This window comes from Mesoplodon mirus, assembly GCF_964341445.2.
Source record: "Mesoplodon mirus genome assembly, chromosome: 2".
In the NCBI taxonomy this organism is placed as follows: Eukaryota; Metazoa; Chordata; class Mammalia; order Artiodactyla; family Ziphiidae; genus Mesoplodon; species Mesoplodon mirus.
The window spans coordinates 47,586,419-47,609,051 of NC_138977.1; the positions used below are offsets into that span (position 1 = coordinate 47,586,419).

At 39.2% G+C, this 22,633-nt stretch overlaps 1 protein-coding gene across 2 annotated transcripts in view; it reads left to right on the plus strand.

Moving 5' to 3' along the window:
- Positions 1-18,516, plus strand: part of BTC (betacellulin) — a 41,514-nt gene extending 22,998 nt beyond the window's left edge. Inside the window, exons 2-6 of one of the 2 annotated variants that reach the window (XM_082611442.1) lie at positions 1,899-1,997; positions 9,301-9,418; positions 14,948-15,094; positions 16,867-16,977; positions 18,427-18,516. In XM_082611442.1, coding sequence (XP_082467568.1) covers positions 1,899-1,997; positions 9,301-9,418; positions 14,948-15,094; positions 16,867-16,975 — 473 coding nt within the window. In that variant the 3' untranslated portion in view covers positions 16,976-16,977; positions 18,427-18,516. The remainder of the gene's footprint in view (positions 1-1,898; positions 1,998-9,300; positions 9,419-14,947; positions 15,095-16,866; positions 16,978-18,426) is intronic. The other variant, XM_082611443.1, reaches the window with a different exon arrangement.
- The last annotated feature ends 4,117 nt before the right edge of the window (positions 18,517-22,633 follow it).

Below are 22,633 nucleotides of genomic sequence, written 5' to 3' on the forward strand. Positions count from 1 at the left end.
CCATATATTTAATCAATTCTCTATTGTTAGATATTTAGGTAATTTCTAATTTTTTATAACCAATGTCACATGGAGAAACTTTGTAGCAAAATCTTTTTATGTATGTTAAATTATTTCCTTAGGAAAAATTACTAGAAATGAAATTACTGGATTTAAGTGCATGTACAGTTTTGAGCTTTTAGCTTTTAGCACACATAGTGCTAAATTGTCCTCCAGAAAAGTAATACGAATTTACACATCCCCAATGGATATGAGTTTCTATTTCTCTTCGCTGTTTCCAATGCTAGTTATCACCTCTTTTAAAAAAATTTTTTTTTTCTAGTTCAATAGAGATAGAAAAGAATTTCTGTTTTGAAAGACTCTTTTTGAAGACCTTTTGGCCTTTGATCTTTCTGGATACTATTGTTCTCTGGTACAATACTATCACTTTGTGTTTTGGTTACTTGGTTGGCTATTTACCTGCCTTAGTAGCTTTGGAGCAGTTTGAGGGTAGAGCATGTCCTATCCACCTGTGTGTTTCTGGGTGCTCGTGGATATTTGTTGAACTGAATTGTACTGGAGGACATGTATAGTTTAGAACCTTAGCTAGATGTGTAAATGTCAATACAACCCACGGGCAAGTTACTCTGTTCCTACCAGTTACATAATAATGAAAATTTAGTTGAACATCGATTATGTGCCAGCAGTGTATTAAGTGCTTTGCACACTTACCTGGATGAATCCTCACAATGCTCTGAAGAAGAGATAATAATCATCTCCACTTTGCTGATGAGGAAACTGAGAGGTTATAAAACTTGCCCAATGTTCATGGCTGTAAAGTGGAAAAAGCAGGTTGTGAACTCAGGAAAAGTTAACTACCAAGCCGTCTTATCTCTCCTCCACTGCCCTCCCCTCTCCAACTTCTTATTATAGATATTTAAATATACATATATAAGTAGAGAGAATGGCAGAGTGACCCTTGATATACCTACCACCCGGCTTCAACAGTTACCAATATGTGGCCAATCTTGTTTCATCTGTGCCTTTCCCTCACTACCTCACAGCCCTCTTCCCTGGTTGGATTATTTTAAAGCAAATCAGAGATACATTAATTTCCTTAATAAGTATTTAAATACATATCTCTAAGAGATATGGACTCTGTTTTTTATATCCAAACCACAATATCATTATCACACTTGAAACTATAACAATTTCTTAATATTCTCTAATGTCCAGACAGTGTCAGATTTCCTTAATTATCTCATAAGTTATTTTTACTGTTGCTTTGTTTGAATCAGGACCCTCGCAAGGACTACACTTTGTATTCTAAGCTGTGCTAACCTCAACACGGTGTTCCTCTCTTCCCCATGCCTTTCTATGAAGCCTGTCCTTGTCAGAGACAGAGGTACTTAGCTGGAAGAATTTGAAATTTTAAAATAATTCCTATGAATTGAATATCTAGTTCGCATCTCCCCAGAAAGAAGCACACTCAACAGTTTATACCTGAAAAACACTGGGTCTGTGTGGCACGGAGAAAATACATTGCTACACAGGTTCATCATCCCTTCTCCCTGGAAATTCATCAGTGTATTTATCCACTGGCTGAGAACTCCCTCTGTTCTTCTGCTTGTAGGATAAGGCTACATCACAACTATGGTCAAGTCTCCTCATTTAAGGGGCCAGGGCTTGTCAGATGTAAGTGATGCTGGCTTGAAAATTCTGTCTTGAGCCCTGAGCTTAAAAAATGAGACATGCTGGCCTGTGTAGCCCTCCCTTGCTGCGGGAGAATGACTTGGAAATGGGAGCCACAGGCTTGTTATTTTCATAAATTGTCATGACTTTGATAGAAACTTTCACATTGAGCACATTTTCATTGAACAAGTTTTCATGTTTGTTTTGGTTCTGTTTTAAAATTGAAGGTCTAGTGATCCTCCACTGTGTTGTGGCAGATGGGAATTCAACCAGGAGTCCTGAAAATGATGGCCTTCTCTGTGGAGATCATGGAGAAAATTGCCCAGGTAATGCATAACAAGCGAAGCATTTGTTTTTTATCAGCTTTATATTCAACCTCAGAAACTTGACCCCCCTAAATTTTAAGTTGTTGATAATATAGTAATCATAAAACTAGGTAGTTTTTTGAGCACATGTTAATGTACCAGGCTCCGGACTTTATATACAGTAATTCATTCACTCCTTGCAAGAACCCTATGAGCTGGATAATATTTTTTACTTTATTTCAAGGTGAAGCTAGAAAGAATACGTAACTTGCCAAAGGTCACACAGCTGATATATCACAAATCTGGGATTCACGCTCAGGTCTTTCTCATTCTAGTGCTTCCATTCTTCATCATTATACTATTTTGGGCATTGTAGATGTGTGTGTGCTGCAGCCTCTAGCATGTGATGTCTTGGACTAGATTCATAGAAAGCTGGCATATTCTATTCAAATTAAAAAAAATTTCTTTTTCTATTTTATAACTTAAAAGAAGGGAAGAAGGCAACAATTTTAAAGCATACTTTACCTTGGAGATTCCTGAATTAGTATTCTCAAAGTTAGTAGTCTGAGGCAGGGATCAGCCTTAGTAAAGAGTCAGATAATAAGAATTTAGGTTTTGTGGGTCATGCGGTCTTTGTTGCAACTATTCTGCTCTGCCATTGAACTATGAAAGCAGCCATAGACCTATGCAAATGAATGGCCTTGGATGTCTCTAAAACTTTATTTAGAGAAACAGGCTGTGGGCCAGATTTGGCTTTTGGGCCATAGTTGGCTGACTCCTGGTCTAAGGTCTGTCTGTCCTTTATAAATTGCATGGTCTGGTGTTCTACAGGAGTTGTTTCTTATTTTAAAACAAAACAAAACACAACACAGGCCAATTCCAAAAGTAGGGCAGAGTGGAGAAGAACCTCCTGTATTCCCTGGAAACTTCTCTGAGCTGGGAGCATGGTGACGTGGTGTAAGTGCTCCTTTCCTAGCACCCTGGGAATGTTGTAACTGAGCCAGGAACACGCTGAGCAAGTCATCCTGATGTGAGTCATCAGTTCCAGCCCAACCTTCATCTTTTTTTCCCTCCCACTAGTGGGTGGTCTGGAGAGTGCCCACAGTCTTTGGAGTCCATCGCTGTCTTAGGTCATGCTTGTGTGGGTCTTGTCACCCATGTAGTGAGAAGGACAAAGCCAACTTTATGTGTTTGTGTGCTTTTCTTCAGTCTGGTTTCAAATGTCTTAAATGACAGCATTTTCACATTTCCTTTGGGAGATTATTCCATAGTCTGATGATTGACAGTGTTAAAAAATCTTCATCATCCTCCTAAATGTATCTTTAAATTTTTTATTGTAGTAAAAACATTTAACATGGGATCTGCCCTTTTAACAAAATTTTAAGTGTACAGTACAATATTATTAATTATGGCAACTGATGTTGTATAGTAGATCTCTAGAAATTATTTATCTTACAGAACTGAAACTTTAAGAGGAGAGAGGAGAAGAGAGGAGAAAGCATTGAGCCTCAATGCATTGCAAAATTTAGAGGTTAGGGGAGCTGAGGTCAAACCAGCAGGGAAGAATGAGCAAAGGAGGTATCACATGCATTCTTTTTCCACATGCACTCTTTTTTTTTTTTTGTGCTACGCGGGCCTCTCACTGCTGTGGCCTCTCCCGTTGCGGAGCACAGGCTCCAGACGCGCAGGCTCAGCGGCCATGGCTCATGGGCCCAGCCGCTCCGCGGCATGTGGGATCTTCCCGGACCGGGGCACAAACCCGTGTCCCCTGCATCGACAGGCGGACTCTCAGCCACTGCGCCACCAGGGAAGCCCCCACATGCACTCTTGAAAAACAAAAGGAAATACAATTTTTTCCCTGTCTATTCTTCTTTGTCTCCTAGCCATGAATAATTTTAGATACATGAAATACACTCAAATCTCAACACTGGATTCTTTTTTCTTCCTTTAAAGGGCTGGAATGAAAAGGGCAGCTCTAAGTGAAGGCTCACTCCTGTAAGCTCAGAAATGGTTGGCACAGTTCTTCTGGTTAAAAGACATGCTGATCAGACCTGATTGGCCCCCCGTGTAAGCATATCCTAGTAACCCAGGAGGGTAATAAGTACATCTGTGAGATTTATTTTTCTTTTCCTGGAGAAACAGACCAATTCACATTTTTACAGGAAACTGCATTGAATGTAAGACAAATGGGAATCCTCAATTACAAAAAATTTTCCAATTTTGCACATTTTCAAGAGCATCATGAATTTACATTCCCCTGTCCCACAGAGATAGTTGGCAAGATAAGAAGGAAAATTAACTTAAAAAATATAAAACTTTCTTCCTCCCTTCTTGGCTTAAGAAGGTTGTAAAATGAAGAAACCCTTATTGGGAAGATGCTTAGAATATTAAAGCCTCAGGCTGTACTTCACAGAATAGGAGGAAACATTTCTCCAGACTCTGCTGTGACCACTTGAACTCTTCTGTGCACTGGTTGTTCCCCCTATTTTTTAGGTCAGATAGCTGTGTGAGAAGATGAATTTATAGGTATTTGTTTTCCTTCCTCTCTCTCCTTGATAACACTTATGGGACTTCTATCTCAAAATTTAGTATCCCTTTTAAAATCTCTTACACAGAGATTGAATTATGTATCTAACTAAAGGTTTAGAGATACAAGAGGTTATAAACATTGTAATGAGATTTACCAAAAAAGCATTGTCATAGTAATTGTATATTACCCTTAGAATTGATTTCAGAAGAGTTGTTGATATTAATATCATTTGCAAAATCATTAAATAGATTTTTCATGAGCATTAGTGGAATAAATAAGGGAAGGTTTTCTGAAAAGTAAATGTAATGTATCAGTTGTGAAGAGTTTTAATCACAAAGGCATCAAAAAGCCTGTTTTGGCTTGAGGATAAGAATCATGTACAGAAAGACTAAGGAATCACACTGTTTAATCAAAGCATCCATCAAATTGAGGATTATTCCACATTTAAACTAGGTTATTTGGGTGTCTGCTGTATTCCTCCACTTTAGTTTAGCCCAAGGGAATCCATCACATGTCATCTAATTATTCATATGACCCTAAGAAGATGACCACTTCCTATCTATCTGCCCATACTATCAGTGAAAGCTACTCTTTTTCCTGATCCCTTTTACTAACTCTTAGAATCAAATTTTGACATCACTGATCTGCAGTAGCCCTGGTGGTTTCTTATTTAACTGGTTGTAGAATCTTTGAAATACAGTGTCTCATGAAGAGTTTATGATATGTTACCTGTGGTGCCCATCTGCTTATAAGATTGTGTTGCGATCTGGTCCTCTGGTACATGTAATTTTCTCCAGCAATTTTGTGGGACAAACTCACTCCCAGAGGAAGCTTTTGGTTTGAGGAATGTGGATTGGAAAAGAGTAAGTTGGGAGGGAAAAAGATCGGTTAAGTTCCACCACCCTCAGTATCAGGGAAATCTTCACGGGTGTTACATTTTCAAGACCATACCATTTACTTCTCAAAAGAGAAACACAATACATGGGACTAATCATTCTTTTGTCATAAGATTAACTTTTCCTTTTTCTTGGTAAACATCTCTGGAATGGAAGGGTAGATTTTGCCATCCCCTGCCCTATGTCATCAGGTCTAATGATAGTCAGAAAATGTTAGATTTCACAGCTGTTCAATTTTCAGATAATGTGACCTTGATGAATATTAGATGAAAGCAACTGGAATTTTAGGTGCATTTCAAAAGGGGGAATGCTGATAATCCTTCTCATTACCATGAGAAAGAGCAGAGGATCCCATTTGGGTTTTTTTTGGGGGGGGGAACGCGGTATGTGTGATTAATTTTTCTTCCAGGTTTTAAAGTTCCAGAGAGAAATCATAGGACATTTTCTGCTTGGTGGCATGGAAGGGTTTTTAAATCCAAATAATGCTGGGAATATTTAAGGGCATGCTTATTTGCAGAGGAGAGAACTCTGTGAGCAATCAAAACAGGGCCTTGCAAACATTTCCCTGGCATGGATTTGTGTTGCTTGGATGAACCATGGCTGATCAAATCACTGCATCCAGCAGCTGCTGGTTAAGGCGCTCTCTGGTATCTTGCTCTGTATGGTGTTTATTAAAAGACTGGCTATGTTTAAAGGGGTGTGACAGCCAGAGGAATTAGTAAAGTTCAGGATACAGAGCCATATGGCTTATATTTAAGGTCAGGTGTGGTTTGCAAAGTACAAAAGACCTTTCTGGAGCAAGGAGATCCGTCAGTAAGTCTTACTGCTTCTTTATGGGAGTATAGTTGATTTACACTGTTGTGTTAGTTTCAGTTGTACAGCAAAGTGATTCAGTTATACATATATCTATTCTTTTTCAGATTCTTTTCCCATACAGGTTATTACAGAGCACCCTATGCTATACAGTAGGTCCTTGTTGATTATCTATTCTTAAATTCATCTCCTTGCCCTCCATTTCCCTGCCCCAGGCCTATATCATGTATGTCTGCATGGCTCGGATATGCCTTGGATTCCTCTTTTCCCCCTTGGCATCTTCCTACTTTAATCCATTCTGCACTTTCCTGTCTAATACATTGATAAAATACTTCACAGTTTAGTTTTTACATATTTCATGTAATTTAATCCATAAGAACCTTCTTCAGCTCTCTCCCACCTTGTATTTCAAGGGTAAACACTTCAGCCCACTGACATTTGTGGTTTCTGACTTCCATTCACAGCCATCCTTGGCTGCTCTCCTTCCGGTCTCTTCCATATCCATTAAATCTACCACCCACCTCCTGCATAAGGCTGGCATATTCCCGACCCCGAGCTTTTGCTCTTGACATTCTCCACAACTCAACTGCTTGCTCACCTCCTCCTAAAAAAGTCTACATTTCCTAGAAATTTTCTTTAATTAGATAAGCCCTCTTTGTACTGGCACAAGATTTCTCTTAGAATTGTCAAGATGTTCAAGATTCTAGAATCAACTCATTTGCCGAGGACTTTATTGTCCCAGGTACTTTGCTAGGAATTTCCACATGTATTTTTTTTTTTTTTTTGCGGTACTCGGGCCTCTCACTGTTGTGGCCTCTCCCGTTGCGGAGCACAGACTCTGGACGCGCAGGCCCAGCGGCCATGGCTCACGGGCCCAGCCGCTCCACAGCATGCGGGATCGTCCTGGACGGAGGCACGAACCCGTGTCCCCTGCATTGGCAGGCGGACTCTCAACCACTGCACCACCAGGGAAGCCCCACATGTATTTTTTATTTGAGCCTCTCAACAGCTCTTTAAGGTAGATGTTATCATCTTCAATTTCCAAATGATGAAACTGAGGCTCAGACAGCTTAATTAGCTTGCCTGGACACATAGGGCTCATGAAAGGCAGAGCTGAAAATGAAACACTAATTTCCTTCCTCCTAAGCCAGTATTTTTTCCACTGTTTCCATGTTTCCATGGTTACTATGGTCGTTTTTACTGGTTTGTTGCTTTTTATTGACTTAAATTTGTTCTATTGTACCAATGTAGATGGTTAGATAGGATATCCCTTATTTCTTTGATGTTTTCCAATGCCTACTACAGGGCTATGGAAAGAGGAAGTACTTGATGGATGGAAGTTGACCTTCGTTTGATCAATTTATTTGCCAAAATACACAGATCTTTGCCTTTGAGACATTTTGCAGTTACTTCTGGGAGAAATTTCAATAAGAGTCCCATTGATTGGCATGCATGGGAGCAAATGTCTGGCACGTACAGGCAGTCCCCATGGCTGGTAATCAAGTCACCAACCAAAACCAGGTCAGCCAGTGCCTCAACAACATTCTGTCACCCTCTGAAACTCTGTGACCTGGCATCACAGAAATTTGCTGTGTATAGATCATCCAGAGTCCTTTGCAATTCTCCTCCCTGGTGACCCTGGGCAATTTTTTTATATATGTATATGTATGTATATATACTCATTTCATAATATTAATTAAGAAGTTTAGTAGTCAGCGCTATTTATAAAGGGATTGTGTAATGTCATTGGGGTGCCAGGTGCCATACCTAGCCTAGTGTGAAATGCCCTCTGAAGTGACCACTGTAGGCCTTCTGGTTCCACAGGTGTCTGAGTCCTGCAAGCTGTCGGTCATACCATGACTATGGAAAGGCCGACCCTGGGCTGGAGCTGGCTAGTTAGCAGTTTTCTCTGGGTGTGGGCAGGTGTCTGTTGTGAATCAACACATGGAACAGCTAGTTAGTATTTCTTTACTGTTTCTCTTGACAATCCTTGTTTCTTGAAACTTTCTGCATGTAAAGGATGGAGAAATCGCTCCATATTACACCCCCTGGCTCCCACTTTGAAAAATTAGGCAATTAAGATTCTGAAAGGTAAGACAAGGAAGTCAGTGTAGGAGTGAAATCCTGGATATGAAGCTTACAGTGTTTTCCTCCTTCTGGGCAAGAGAAACCCTCCAGGGGTCAGATGAGAGGGATAATCCTCCCATTCAGAGAAGCAGGACTTCTGGGTGCCGCAGGCTGAGAGCAGATGACAGCTACCTGCCTGAGAGAGCACCAGAGTGGAGTAGGTAGAAGCATGGACTCTGGGACAGGACTGCCTGGGTTTGAGTCCCAGGTCTGCCACATACTAGCTGCATGATCTGGGAAAGTGATTTAGCCTCTTTGAGTTGTGCTTTGCTCATCCATAAATAGCAGTTAGAACAGTGCTTCCCTCACAAGCCTCTTTTGAGTATGAAATGAGTAAATACAGCCCTCCCTCCGAATCTGCGGATTCTGCATTCGCAGATTCACCCAACCACGGATCCCAACTGGGGGATACCGAGGACCGACTGTAAATGCCATTTAATACAAGGGACTTGAGCATCTGCGGATTTTGGTGTCACCTGGGGTCCTGGAACCAATCTCCCTCAGATACAGAGGGATGACTCTCTCTATAAAGCTACAGACCAACATCTGGCACTAAGTGCTGTGTTTAAGTTAAAAAAAAGAAAAAGAAAGGAAAAAAACCCTTCTCTCTTTTCAATGCCATCAGCCCCATGTCTCTGACAATCTTCATGGAAAGAAGAGCCTTCTCTCTTATCACAATTATGCTTTACCCTTTAAACAACACTAACGTTTCTGAGAGGTAGTTTGGACAGAAATCTTAGTTAAAATATGAAACGTTCCTGTCACAATCCCCATTAGCCAATCTCTAGGGCTAGTTTCGGGTCACAAAAGTCCGACATATGCCAGTGTGGGGAGAAGGAGAATTGAGAGATTGGAGTATATTCCACAGAAAAACTAGCAACACAGTTAGGAATATGATTCTACTTACAAATGTATATTTAAAGTGAGTTGATTTATTGAATCATTTCTCATTCTTCAGCTACGACCACACAACCAAAGCGAAGAGGCCACTTCTCTCGGTGCCCCAAGCAGTACAAGCATTACTGCATTAAAGGGAGATGTCGCTTCGTGGTGGCCGAGCAGACGCCCTCCTGCGTGTAAGTGAAGCGCTGAGCCGACAAGCAAAGGGGTACAGACTGGTGCCGGTTTGGGGGGGTGACAGGACTGGAAGGTCTGAGCTAATCCAGCCATCTGTCAGGAGGCAGTTCCCCCTGGTCCTGCCCCCTCCCCTCCCTGCACCACTTGTTTAGGGGCCCCATTGGACAACTACTTATGGAGAAACTGACGCACACTTTCCTGCTGAAATATGAGCGTGCGAGAGTCCAGATCGCCTTCCAGGCAGGGCTGTGTCTTCTGCTGCCTTGCGCAAGCAAAACTGTTTCTGTCCAGGGTTAAGGATGCTTTTCAGCTCAAATAAACTCCCAGGGGTTTATTGCACTCGAATGCAAACACAGTCTTCTGGCATGTGTTAGGTGGTTCATAGTGAATGTAAATATGAAGGAATTTCTGCCAAATTACAAGCTACTTTTGCAGGTGTCAATTAAGTGCATGGAAATCAGTCCTATTTTTAGAGATTCACAAAGCCTGTTTAGTACAGCAGGGAACTGGGAGGAAAGTTCTCTTTCCAACTCTTGGTAGATTGAGTCCAAGTTTAATTTTACTCAGGCACAAACAAATTTTTTGCATATCTTAAATATTTATTTTCTTCTAAAGATGTCTCTGTAAAGTGCTGTCTGAGACCTTACCTCGTAGAGGAGCAAGATGATTTCTTAAGTACATTTTTGACCTAAAGTCATAGAATGCTGATGTTCTTCTGTGTAGTTGCCCCAGTATTCTTTTTTTTTTCTTCACAAGTATCTCAGAACAGTGATTCCAAGCCCTGATATAGTGGAACATTGAAGAGTCATGGACTTCTTCAAAGTTTGATTCTAATTAAATTTAATTTAAAAATCCATATACATACATAATACTTCGAGGGGAATAAGAAAAAAAACTAATGTAAGGAAATAAGGAAAATGTGCTTGTGCGTGTGTTGGGAAAGATAGAGCTGATTTTTGTTTTTTTTATAAATGTATTTATTTATCTTTGTCTGCGTTGGGTCTTTGTTGCTGCGTGCGGGCTTTGTCTAGTTGTGGCGAGCGGGGGCTACTCTTCATTGTGGTGCGCGGGCTTCTCACTGCCATGGCTTCTCTTGTTGCAGAGCACGGGCTCTAGGCACACAGGCTCAGTAGTTGTGGCTCAAAGGCTGTAGAGCACAGGCCCAGTAGTTTTGATGAAGGGCTTAGTTGCTCCGCGGCATGTGGGATCTTCCCAGACCAGGGCTCGAACCCGTGTCCCCCATTGGCAGGCAGATTCTTAACCACTGCACTACCAGGGTAGTCCAGAAGTTGATTTTTTAAAAAAATTCATTTAATTGCTCACTGACTTGGGAGAATATAATGAATTTTTAAAATATTAATGTCCTTTAACCCAGTACATTTCTTTAACTGGTCCCTATGTCTATAGATGTACAGTTCTTTAATATTGCTGCCTTCTAGAATGAAAACCACAGGGTGTAATCTACCTGCCTGAGATCAATACACACCCTGTCCCCCTCAGTCAGAGGTTAAAACCCATTTTCTCCCTAGCTTCTCTGATCCTGGCTTGACTTTCTAGCCATGTTGTCTCTCACCACATTCCCCAATGTTCTTCCTTAATCCTACATTCCTTTGCATGGGTTTTTTTTTTTTTTTTTTTTTTTGCGGTACACTGGCCTCTCACTGTTGTGGCCTCTCCCGTTGCGGAGCACAGGCTCCGGACGCACAGGCTCAGCAGCCATGGTTCACGGGCCCAGCCGCTCCGCTGCATGTGGTATCTTCCCGGACTGGGGCACGAACCCGTGTCCCCTGCATAAGCAGGCGGACTCTTAACCACTGCGCCACCAGGGAAGCCCTGCATGGCTTATTAGACAAGCTCTTCTCATAGTCTGAAAGTTTATTCTTACTGACACTTTAAGATACAACTCAAACATCAGCTCCTCCTGGACCCTGCGTTGATTTGAGTTTGATGTCCTTCCTCTGTGATTCAGTCACACTTCTATGGAAGCTTTTTTCCCTGGAGCATCACTGTTGATTTCTCTGGACATCCTTTCTGTGGCTGTGGGCTCCTAGAGGCCAGGGATGATGGCTTATTCATTTTCATCTTCCAGTGCTAAGCACAGTGCCTAGAATTTACTAGGTGTGCAAGAAATGTCTGATGAATAAATGAACGAGTGAGTCCCTCTGTCATGGTTCATCTAGTGCTGTGCTAGATGTCAAAAACAAGACCTTAATCTGAACCAGGAACACCTTCTTAGTGGTGGAATGATACAAAAATCAAGGGGAGGAGGAAGAACACACAAATCAGGACTCAGGTTTTGGAGTAAGACAGACCTAAGTCAAGATTTTGTCTCCGCCAGTTATAAGCAGCATTAACAATGGGTCAGTCACCTTTCCTGAATGTTTTTTTTAAAATAAATTTATTTATTTTATTTACATTTCTTTAGGCCGCATTGGGTCTTGGTTCCTGCGTACGGGCTTTCTCTAGTTGCTGCAAGCGGGGGCTACTCTTTGTTGTGGTGCGCGGGTTTCTTATTGTGGTGGCTTCTCTAGTTGCTGAGCATGGGCTCTAGGCGTGGGCTTCAGTAGTTGTGGCATGAGGGTTCAGTAGTTGTGGCACGCAGGCTGTAGAGTGCAGGCTCTGTAGTTGTGGTGCACGGGCTTAGTTGGTCCACGGTATGTAGGATCTTCCCGGACCAGGGCTTGAACCCGTGTTCCCTGCATTGGCAGGCGGATTCTTAACCACTGCACCACCAGGGAAGCCCCTGAGTGTTTTATCATCTATAAAAGAAGATAACATCTTCTTTTCAAGTGTTGAAAATTAAACAAAATAATACATCAGGCAAAAGTACTTATTGTGATACCCAGCACAGAGTAAATGTTCCATAAATTGTACCATTCAAGTGAATGGGAGGTATACATCTTAGGCCTGACCTTTTAGGTGACTTGGTGTAGCACAGATAAAGCAAAGCTGTCTTGTAATTGGTGATTATGCTATCTTGGGAAACCATAAATATCTCCTTTTGCTTGGGATCATAGGAGTTTGTGGACTCCTGTCTTTACATAAAAAAACAAAGTGTGTTTCAAATAACTCAAGTCCCTTCTTAGTCTTCTTATTATTTTCTTGGAATGGAGATGGTTTGTTTCCAGGTACATAACTTTGATTTATTTACATGGCACAATTCATTTAGGTAGTGTTACATGTGGGTGGGTGCATGAACTGGGGAGCCAGACTTCCTGCATTTGAATCCAACCCCACTCGTTTATTTTCTCTTTACCTCAGTTTCTCCACCTGTCAAATGGGGTTCATAATAGCACCTACTTCAAAGGTTGTTATAAGGATCAATTGAGTTAATACTTATACATCTCTTAGAACAGTGTCTGATGATTATTTCAGAATAGCGATCCCAAATCCTGATTTTTCAGAGTCCTCAAGGGTCATAGCATCTTTAAATGTTATTTTTAATTTTAATTTATAAGATGTTTATTAAATAAAAATGCATTTATCCATTTGCTCAGCATTTATTAAACATCTATTAGCATCTTTCACTCTTTGCCTCTTCCTCTCCCATTGAAATGACCATCAGCTGATATGTTATTAGTTTGATGAGCAGTGAAACAATGTGAGAGCCACTGTAACTGGCTGTGTAAGAGTCTGACCAGCTACATGGCTTCATTGGGTTATAACTTACAGGAAGGACTGCTTACTGAGAAATTCATTTAAAGCATGGGTGAGTAACTGAACCCAGAGCTTATAATTAGAAAAAAATTCTAAAAGAGCAGCAAGTAATTGCTATGTACTTTATGGGCACAGTTATTGTTTAAAAATGCTGTATTTAGTAAATTGTTAGAGAAACATTTCTGCTAATTGGAAGAGACTCTATTTGTAGATTTTAATTATAACCTTAAAAAAAAACCTCCAAAGACCTCCCTCCCACACATGCAATTAAAAGTGATCCCCCCAACCCAGTTCCAGTCCTATGTGCAAAAGATTTTTGATATTTCAAGATATTTCTAAGCTCTCTTCCTGTTATTTTGACCTTGCAATGAAGAGCCTGGCTATCTTTCAGGAAGCAATTTTCCCTCGTACATCCTGGGGTCATTTTGCAATAGATGGCATTAGGTGTTTTTTCTCCTTTGCTTGCATTGAGTCTCACCTTTCAATTGATGGTTGTGACTGAGGGAGGCTTTTTTCTTTTTTAAGCATTGTATCAGCTACAATATTGCCAGTAAGGGATCTCCTTACTTGAGAAATAAAGCTTTGTGGGAATTAACTGTCTTAGCTCTTAACAAACATAAACTCTCGAGTGGCCTGGCAATAGATCCTTTCGTAAAAGAAACAAACAAACAAACACAACCAAAAATGAGGTTGCACAGGAATCTTTGTAAGAAGTAGAGCTTCATCTTTCTGAGATTTCAATAATTATGTATATGACCAGTGTCTCTTTGTGTTTTGAATGAGTCTGAGGAGAAAAAGGGAGAATATTTGTTAGTGCAAAGGTGTTGATGTTACAACATATAATTTTGGTTTTAAAATAGCCTCAGACAAACTTCTTAGTCATCTTTTACACATCTCACACAATTCAGAGAATACTATGGATGGTCCCTAAATCACTGAACTTTAGGGGGTTGAGGGTTGCTTGGACAAATCTCGGCTTGGTCAAATGGCTCTGTATCGGCACCTTCAGAAGTGGGGCATCTGCTAAGTTGAGGTGAATTCAGGACTGTGTTGACGGAGTTGGAAGAATGAGAGGGGAAATAGTGTGCCATTTGGAGAGTCTGTTGATTTCTGGTCACGGCACTTTACTCAGGCCATAGGACAAAGGGGCATTTAGAGGAGAGTGGAGGGAATGGTGTACAGTTCTGAATATGTGGCCTCAGAGGGTCAGATAAAGGAACTGGAGAGGATGAGACCTATTGTATTTTGAGGGGATGCAGCTGGGGAGGTGGTGAAGGGAAGAGTGTTACCTAGCTGTTACCTCTGAAAGCAGTAGAACCAGAATGGATGCGTGGAAGTTAAAAAGAGAGGCCAGGGGGCTAGGGGTTGCGGGGAGAGAAATCCTGTAGAACAACATTTATGGAGCTTTCTATGTGTTCCACGTTTGATCATATAAAACCATATACTTTAAAAATAATTTATAATAGGAGAATTTGGGCACACTGAAACGCTTTGTATTGTCCTATGATGAAATGGGAAATCCTGGGGCTTTTTGAATTCCCTGTTCTTGGGGTATTTAAACACTTGGGAGTGCTGTGTAGGGAATTTTATCACCCCCTTCCTTTCCAGACAGAGTTTAGTAAATTGTTATCATCCCTGTTTATTGATATTAGGCATATTCTTAATGATGTTCAAGGGATGACAGGTTTTCAGCAAAGAATGAAATTTCTCATGAACACAGTGGTTGTACAACTTAATTTTTTTAAGGAACTACACCCTTTAAAATTCCAAGTAATGAATAGAGTGTTAGTTTCTTCAAAAAGAAACAGTAAAGATTCTTAAAAGTCTTTCACTTTTGACCTTGTTGCCCTCTTCTTGTTTCACTTTTATAGCTGTGATGAAGGCTACGCTGGGGCGAGATGTGAGAGAGTTGACTTGTTTTACCTAAGAGGAGATAGAGGGCAGATTTTGGTGATTTGTTTGATAGCAGTTATGGTAATTTTTATCATTTTGGTGGTCGGTGTCTGCACATGCTGTCAGTAAGTACTTTTAAATTTAATTTTAAGGGAATCTGAAAACTTTTATCTTTCCTATCTTCTTTCCTTCCTTCCCTCCTTCCTACCTTTTCTCTTTTTGCTTTGATTTAAATCACTTTTCACAGTTTGCCATCATTTATTTAGAAGCACTTATAATGAACACAGGACATATAATTTTTGTCATTTTCTGAGCATAATTATTGTAATTTAAAATAAAATTTATATAAATCTCCTAATTAAACAAAAAGGAGGTGGGCAAAATGAATGAAGGTGACCTAAATGTACAGACTTCTAGTTGTAAGATAAATAGGTCCTGGGGATGTAATGTACTAATGGTGACTATAGTTAATAATACAGTATTGTATATTTGAAAGTTGCTTAGAGAGGAGATCTTAAAATTCTCATCACAAGAAAGAAAATTTTTGTAACTATGTGTGGTGATGGATGTTAACTAAATTTATTGTGGTGATTGTTTTGTAATATAAACAAATATCAAGTCATACCTGAAATGAATACAATGCTATATATCAGTTATATCTCAATTTAAGAAGTCAATTATTTAGTCCTAAAGTCCATCATATTTTATGTGGGTTTATTAATAGGCTAAACAATACTTTTATTTTCTTAAACTGACCATGACACAACTTTGAAACAACTTTGAAAGATGGAAACAAAAAAATATATTTTTTTCTTGGTCACATTAAAATAATGAATTTTATTTATGAAAGATGACTGCACTGTTCCTCCTGTCTTTACTTTTCATTATATACCTCGTCTTTGGTAATTAAGAAAAACCTTGTTTTTTCTCTGAGACAGAATGGCTTGGTATAATTCTTAAGTTAGTTTTGGAAACTCATCAAATTTTTTATCAGGCCAGGACTCCCACATAGCATGCTAAAAAGGCATTTTCTAAAATGCTACCTTCTTGTCTTGAGAAGCCTCCTAAATTGTTACATTTACCCTCGGGCTGTGGTATTTATTAGAGGAGGGTGTTGCATGATTCCTTTCTTTACAGCATTCTGGGTAGAAAGGCATTAGCATAGCTACTGGCAGTCTAGAGTGATTTTTGTCCCAGCTCTGTCATTAAACATCTTTGAGACCTTGGACAAGTTTCTTAACCTCTTTAAACTTTAATTTTATTTTCTGTAACACAGAGGATTAAACAAAATAATCTGTAGGATTCCTCCTACCTATAAAATTGAAAGGTATTTTTTAAGATTTTACCTACTTTATGGCAAAAAGGAGTCTTTATAAGGCCAAGTTTGGGGCAGAGCTGGGAAATGCCCTATTTTATTACATTAATTTTACTTTAAGAAAACTGGACTGCAGCCCAGAATATCTAACACACTCCTTAATTAGTATATCTAGAAACTTAATTAACATATCCAGAGGCTACCCTCACTCTCTTGGTTTTCTTATGTCTGTTTCCATTTTGTACTATTTCTTATTTACACATTAAATAATGCTTATCAGTCTAGTTTGTAAAACGACTTGGCCTGAAAAAGTTTCTTGTGCTCACCAAGATCTATCAACAGTTAGGTACCATATTCTTCCTATGTACCTATAACTACACCCTATCCACACTGATGCTATTGTAGCTATCATGTGAGCCTAGAGAAAGTGATGGATAAAGAGAGAACCAAAATTTTCTTTTTTTAAAAAGGAACCTATACATTTTTAACAGTCTAGAAATAAGATCATAGGCTCTCTTGATTAATTTTGTGCTTGCATTAACTAATAGGACCATACTAATTTCTAACACTTTGTTTTCCAAGTCCTCTTTGGAAACATCGAGAAAGAATAAAGAAGGAAGAAGAAATGGAAACTCTGGGTAAAGATATAACTCCTATAAATGATGACATTCAAGAGACTAGTATTGCTTAATGGTAAGTGTGATAAACTTGGTAGATGGGGAACAGGTGACATTTACCTGGTGAAGTAGGGCTTAACTGCATCAAGTAAATCATTGTTTGGAATTTGATTATGTTTAAAAACATCTAAAAATAAATTGACATATTTTTTCATAGAATCTGAAGCCAAATAAAAGACTTTCTCATATCTTTCTTTTGGATGTCACTCTACCACAGAGATAGAATGTGGACTTTTATATACTTTTTCTAATGTACTGAGATCAGTCTGCTTTCTAGTTCTGCATGGCTGTGGTCATTATTTTATATTCTTATAAAATATTATAAAATACTTGATATATTTTTCCAATATATCACAAGAAAGAACAATTTTAGTTTAGACATCTCACACTGAAAGGAAATAACAAAAGCAATATTTTAATAACTGCATTTATCGAGCATTTACCACATGCCAAGCACTCTTCTAAGCTCTTTTAAATATTCTATCATTTGGGATTTCAGCAGGAATCACAAATCCTCTCAGATGATCCAATAAAGACATTTTGATGAAGGGGCTGGGAGGGCAGGGATGAGGGCACCCATAGGAACGTTGAGGCTCCCAGAGTCTAGCAATTGCAGGAGGCTGTAATGCTGAGGAAGAGTTACCTTGGCATTGAGAATCTGGCTGTGCTGGAAGACCCCACCAGGCAGGAGCTGTAGCTGTGGATGGAAATAGCCACAGCCGGTGGCACCTAAACAATGAAGGAGGCAGGAAGTGGAGAAAAAATGCCCCCAAACCTTCTCTCCTCTTGCCTTCAGATCTTTGGCAGATGCCTCCCACTAGCCAAACTCAATGAGAATCCAGAAGGCAAGGGAGCCCTTGTGATGCAATCTGTAGGTCAGCCCCCGCCCCCCCGGAGCGCGGAGCAGCGCAGAGGAAGACTCAAGGGGGCAGACGGAGCATAACTAACTCAGTAGCTCAGTCAGACAGGGTAGTTTTGTCTGTAAGGCATCAAGCACAACCAAACTGGTTTAAAATAAAGGAAATGTATTGGCTCATATGCACTGGCAGTCCAGAGGGAAGGTAGCATTCACGCTTGCTTGTACCAGAGTTCTCATGCAGAGAACAATTATTTCTGTCTTTCTGTTCACCAGTTGAAGAGTTGGCTTCATCTTTGGCTAATTCCTCTTAGGTCATAGAAGAGGCCAGTAGCAATCAAGGCCACATGCTTTCTTGTTCCCATCCAGCAAGCAAGAAAGGTGACTTTCTTAGCTCGCCCCACAGTGCAAAGAATCTCCTTTCCCAGGAACGCCCAGCAGATTAATAGGGTATAGTAAATGCTTATCAAGAAATTATAATATTCTCCTAACTTATTACCAGAATGACACGAATGAATTGAAAACAAAAATGCTGGCTCTAGACATTTTTTATAATTACATAGTCCATTTCTTTTCAATGGCTTGCTCTTTTTTTCCTTTTTCCTGCAGTCTATGAAGGTACCTCCAGGCTGGTGGCAAGCTACAAAATACCTTACTCATTTGAAAATGGACAGACTGTGTCTCAGGAAAACAGCTAGCAAAATGAATTTTAAATAATGTATTTACTTTTTGTTTGTAATGTTAATTTGTGTTGTTTACTATTGTTTTTATAATAATTATAAGTAATTTTATTATTATATAGTATTTGGGAAAAGCACCCAGTTAAGAAGGGAAATTTTAATAAACTTCCACTTAAGTTTTGTCACCGGGATTACTAGTCAAACAAAAAAGAAGAGTAGGAAGGAGTTTAGATCTGAGGAATTGAATTAATAATAAAGCTACCATTTATCCAAAACTTACTATGTGCTAAGAGTTTGAAATACGTTATTTCCTTAATTCTTTTAAGAATCTATGATCCTCATTTCTCATGTATAGAAACAAGCCCTAAGAAGTTAAATAATCTAACCCAGTTTTACAGAGTTAGGAGTAGGTAGAGCTGAAACTGGAACCAAGATTTACCCAAGTTCAAAGTTTGTGCTCTTAACCATCATTTTTTTTTCATTGGAGTTGTTGCAACATAACTCACAATATAACCCAAGACTTCACACTAAACTGTGTTTTGCCATGACTCTGAGACACTGGTGCATTTTCCTGCAGAAACTCATAATGCAGAGTCCTGGATATATGTTATTGTTACCATGATGCTTTCCGTAGTCTTGACTTTCATTATGCTTCTTTGCTCCTTTATAAGTTCTCAGTGATATGCATACATGCTTACATTTCTAAAGCAAACAGATTTGCCCCATAGCTAAGGTAATGAGCAGAGATGGGAAGTAAATGCCTGAAGTCTTTAAGCCCCAGGTAAGTGTCTATGCTTGCTAAAGGATAGATAATAGCACTGGAAGAGGCTATGTATCCCGGGGTAAATGGTCAGTCACAGTACAGCAGAACCCAAGCAGACACTGGCTGTGACCATATCCTCATTTGTTCTTCTAAGAAAACAGTACCCGTGATTGCTCTCAGGTGAATTTTGGTGCAATAAAATTATGACCATAGTCATCTATTACTTGGGATCATCTTGCCAAATGCTCCTTCAACTCCAGATTATGGTTAATAAAGATTCATTTTAAACCTGAAAAAGCAGAATGCACATTGAGCCAATATTCCGTAGAATATGGAATTTCCTACATCGGCCGGGTGGATCATTTATAAAAACTGATGAGATGTCCTCAAATTGCTACACTTTGGCTGTTGTGCCTGTCAGAAAAGCAGCTTTTCCAGAATCTTTGTAAATTTTACTTTTCAGTGTAGACTCCACACCCAAAGTGAATCAGAGAATTCAGAGAAAAGTTGAAGTTGTCTATTACCTTTTATCACATGTCATGTTTCAAGTGAGACTGAGGCTGTGCTTATGTATAACACAGAAATAGCTCAAATATCCATGAGAGCTAACTGAAACAACTGATAATTTTCTAAATCCATTTTTTTCTCCTGAGAGTGACCATTCTTGAAATAGGATCCGTTTCAACCAATACATGTTGTATTCACTTTATTTTCAAAAGCCTCCTCTGAGCTCCTTCATGCTCTTTCTCAGTCTTCATTGATACTAAGAGTGTTTGAAACAAACAAACAGAGGTTGGTTGACCAGTGGATTCTCTCAAGATAATTCAAGCTTGGGAATTTTCTTTTGATGCTAAAATATTAATGGTGTTTCTTGAAATTTGGTAGATTGAACTACCAAGAAAGTACTTCAAAGGTTTTCGTATCTTTTCAAAATGTATTTTATAATTGTTTTGCATATGTTAAATGACCTTGTTTATGTAAACTGTCAGTATTATCATGTAATAAAATAAATTTATTTTTAAAACAAAGCAAATATGTTTACTTAGGAATTTTCTATTGTTACCATGAATTATTAATAGAAATAAATTTGAACATTATTGTCTTAAAAAAACATATATTATAGCAACTATCATTAATACATTTGAAATAGTCTACTCTGACCACGTGTTTTCCTTTGAAACTAAAGAATTTGGAAGTGTGGTAGACACCTATGAGATTGTCTGCCCAACAACCTGGCCATATTTTTTAACCTCAGCTCCCACCTCCAGCTGCGTTTGGTTGGTCTAAGGTGGGCACTTGATGAAATTGGGCCAATTGGAGTCATTCCCAGGGAAACTGGGAACTTGAAATAAAGTTACTCTTCTTTGGATTCGTGGGGTATACAGACGTGCATTTTGACACTTTCGGCAGTCATATTTTGCTCCATGTGGACCAGAAAAACAAAAGAAGCTGGTGAGAGAAGAACAAGGGTGAGAGGTGAGTTTCCCAATAGTCTGAGTTCGTATCCCATGCATTCTCAAAGTTTAGATTCATTCCATTCCTGTGTGCAGCCTCCATGAGACCTGCTGGTATCTTTATAATAAATTCCTCTTTTGGCTTAAGCTAGTTCTATTTGGATTTCTATAACCTGGAACCAAGATCCTGACCAACTCTGGTGCATCATGAGGTTGTGGACAACAGTTTCTTAAAGCAGAAATGACATCCTTTATGAAACATTATGTTAAAATCTAAGAGAGGAGGGTGACTTAGCCAGCTTAGAAGGAATCAGGGAAGGCTCCTGAAGGAAATTACATCCGATGACTGGCTCTGAGAAATAAAGGTCTCTGCCCAAATCCTGGGTAGAGCCAGGTATTTCTTGGATCCTTGTCAAATTCTACAGAATTTCTTGGAAAGCTCTAGCAGTGGAGGGGCTAGTGGGTGTTGCTACAAGGGAATGTGAGAAGGGATGGAATCAAGTCTTCGTACCTTGTTCCAGAATGTCTTGTGCATGACAGGGTTAAATATATGGGCATGTGAGCTATGAGGTGAGATGTTCTTGATTCCAATACTGTTATATTATTAAGCGATGGGCTGAGATGGAGGAGAGCTTTTATTTTCTTTCCTGAAGTGGATTATTTGGGTTTTTACATTTTCTACTCTGTATTATTGCCCATGGAGTTGGCAGGTTACATAGAGAGTAGAGTAAATTGTTCTGGGTCAAATAACTTGCTATTTGTATAAGGCCCTGGTTTGTGCAAAATTCTGTGAAGGAAGTCCAGGACATATTTCAGCGCTCATGGTTTTAAGACCAAACTATGGCCTTAATGAGACCTTCGTTTTAGTATATTTTGCAATACTATATTATGAGAGCCTAAATATATTGGGGCATTGATGTCATTCATTCATTCAAAAATATTTATTAAGTACCTACTAAGTGCCAAGTACCTTAGTTCTGGGACCTCATCAGTGGACAAATAGTGACCTCATGGTCACCAGCTTATGTTGTAGTAGATATAATCTTTCATAGCACTGAATTTAAAACAAGGCTTATCCAAGAATTTATGTTATCCAGAGGACATTGTCATTAGACTTTCAACCTATACCACTGTCTTGCAGCATGAAACTCAAGATGAGCATTCACAGAACTCAGTATATGATAGGAAGAGCAGATTTCTTTTGACCGCCAAATAATTTACATATTTTAATAATGACTGTCGGCAAAAAAGAATATAACTATGTTTCTTTGGTGTAGGAATCTTGGTTTATACATTTTTTTGTTATGGCTGATGAATATGGGTGCTATATTTGGGCATCTGTTCTTCTTCAAAGAATTTTCTATGCTTCAAGGCATTTTTTTCTGCAAAGAAAACCTGTTCCCATGTGATCAACTTTGGCAGCTGAGCGTTGATGCTGGAACATAAAGTGCGAATTGTCTATTCTTGTCTGTCTGTTAGTGTTACTGGACGCTGAGAATGTGTATCTTATAATAACATCTAGTTGACACTTCTGTAAGCTCACTCATCCTCAGGACCTGTCAGCTATTGGTGTCTGAAGTACTCTGAAATTCTACATTAGGAAACTAAATAAACAATACAACTCCAAAAACTGTATCAGCAATTAATTCCAAGAGATAAATTATGTTTATGCTATTGGAAATTTCAAAATGTGGATACCTAGGAAAGTTTAAGCAACAATTACAGTCAGTACTTGTATTATAAAAGAAATGTTAGCCAAACATATTTTTAAAGACTTTTTCCTCCATTTTTTTTCTTATACTTACTCAGGTTTAAGTTACCAGAAAAAAAGCGTAACAGAGGTACTTCAGTAGGTGTTTTCCTTTATCTCTTTCTTCAGCTTATTTAAAAGAAGTCAAGGAAACAGAATTCTTCACAAA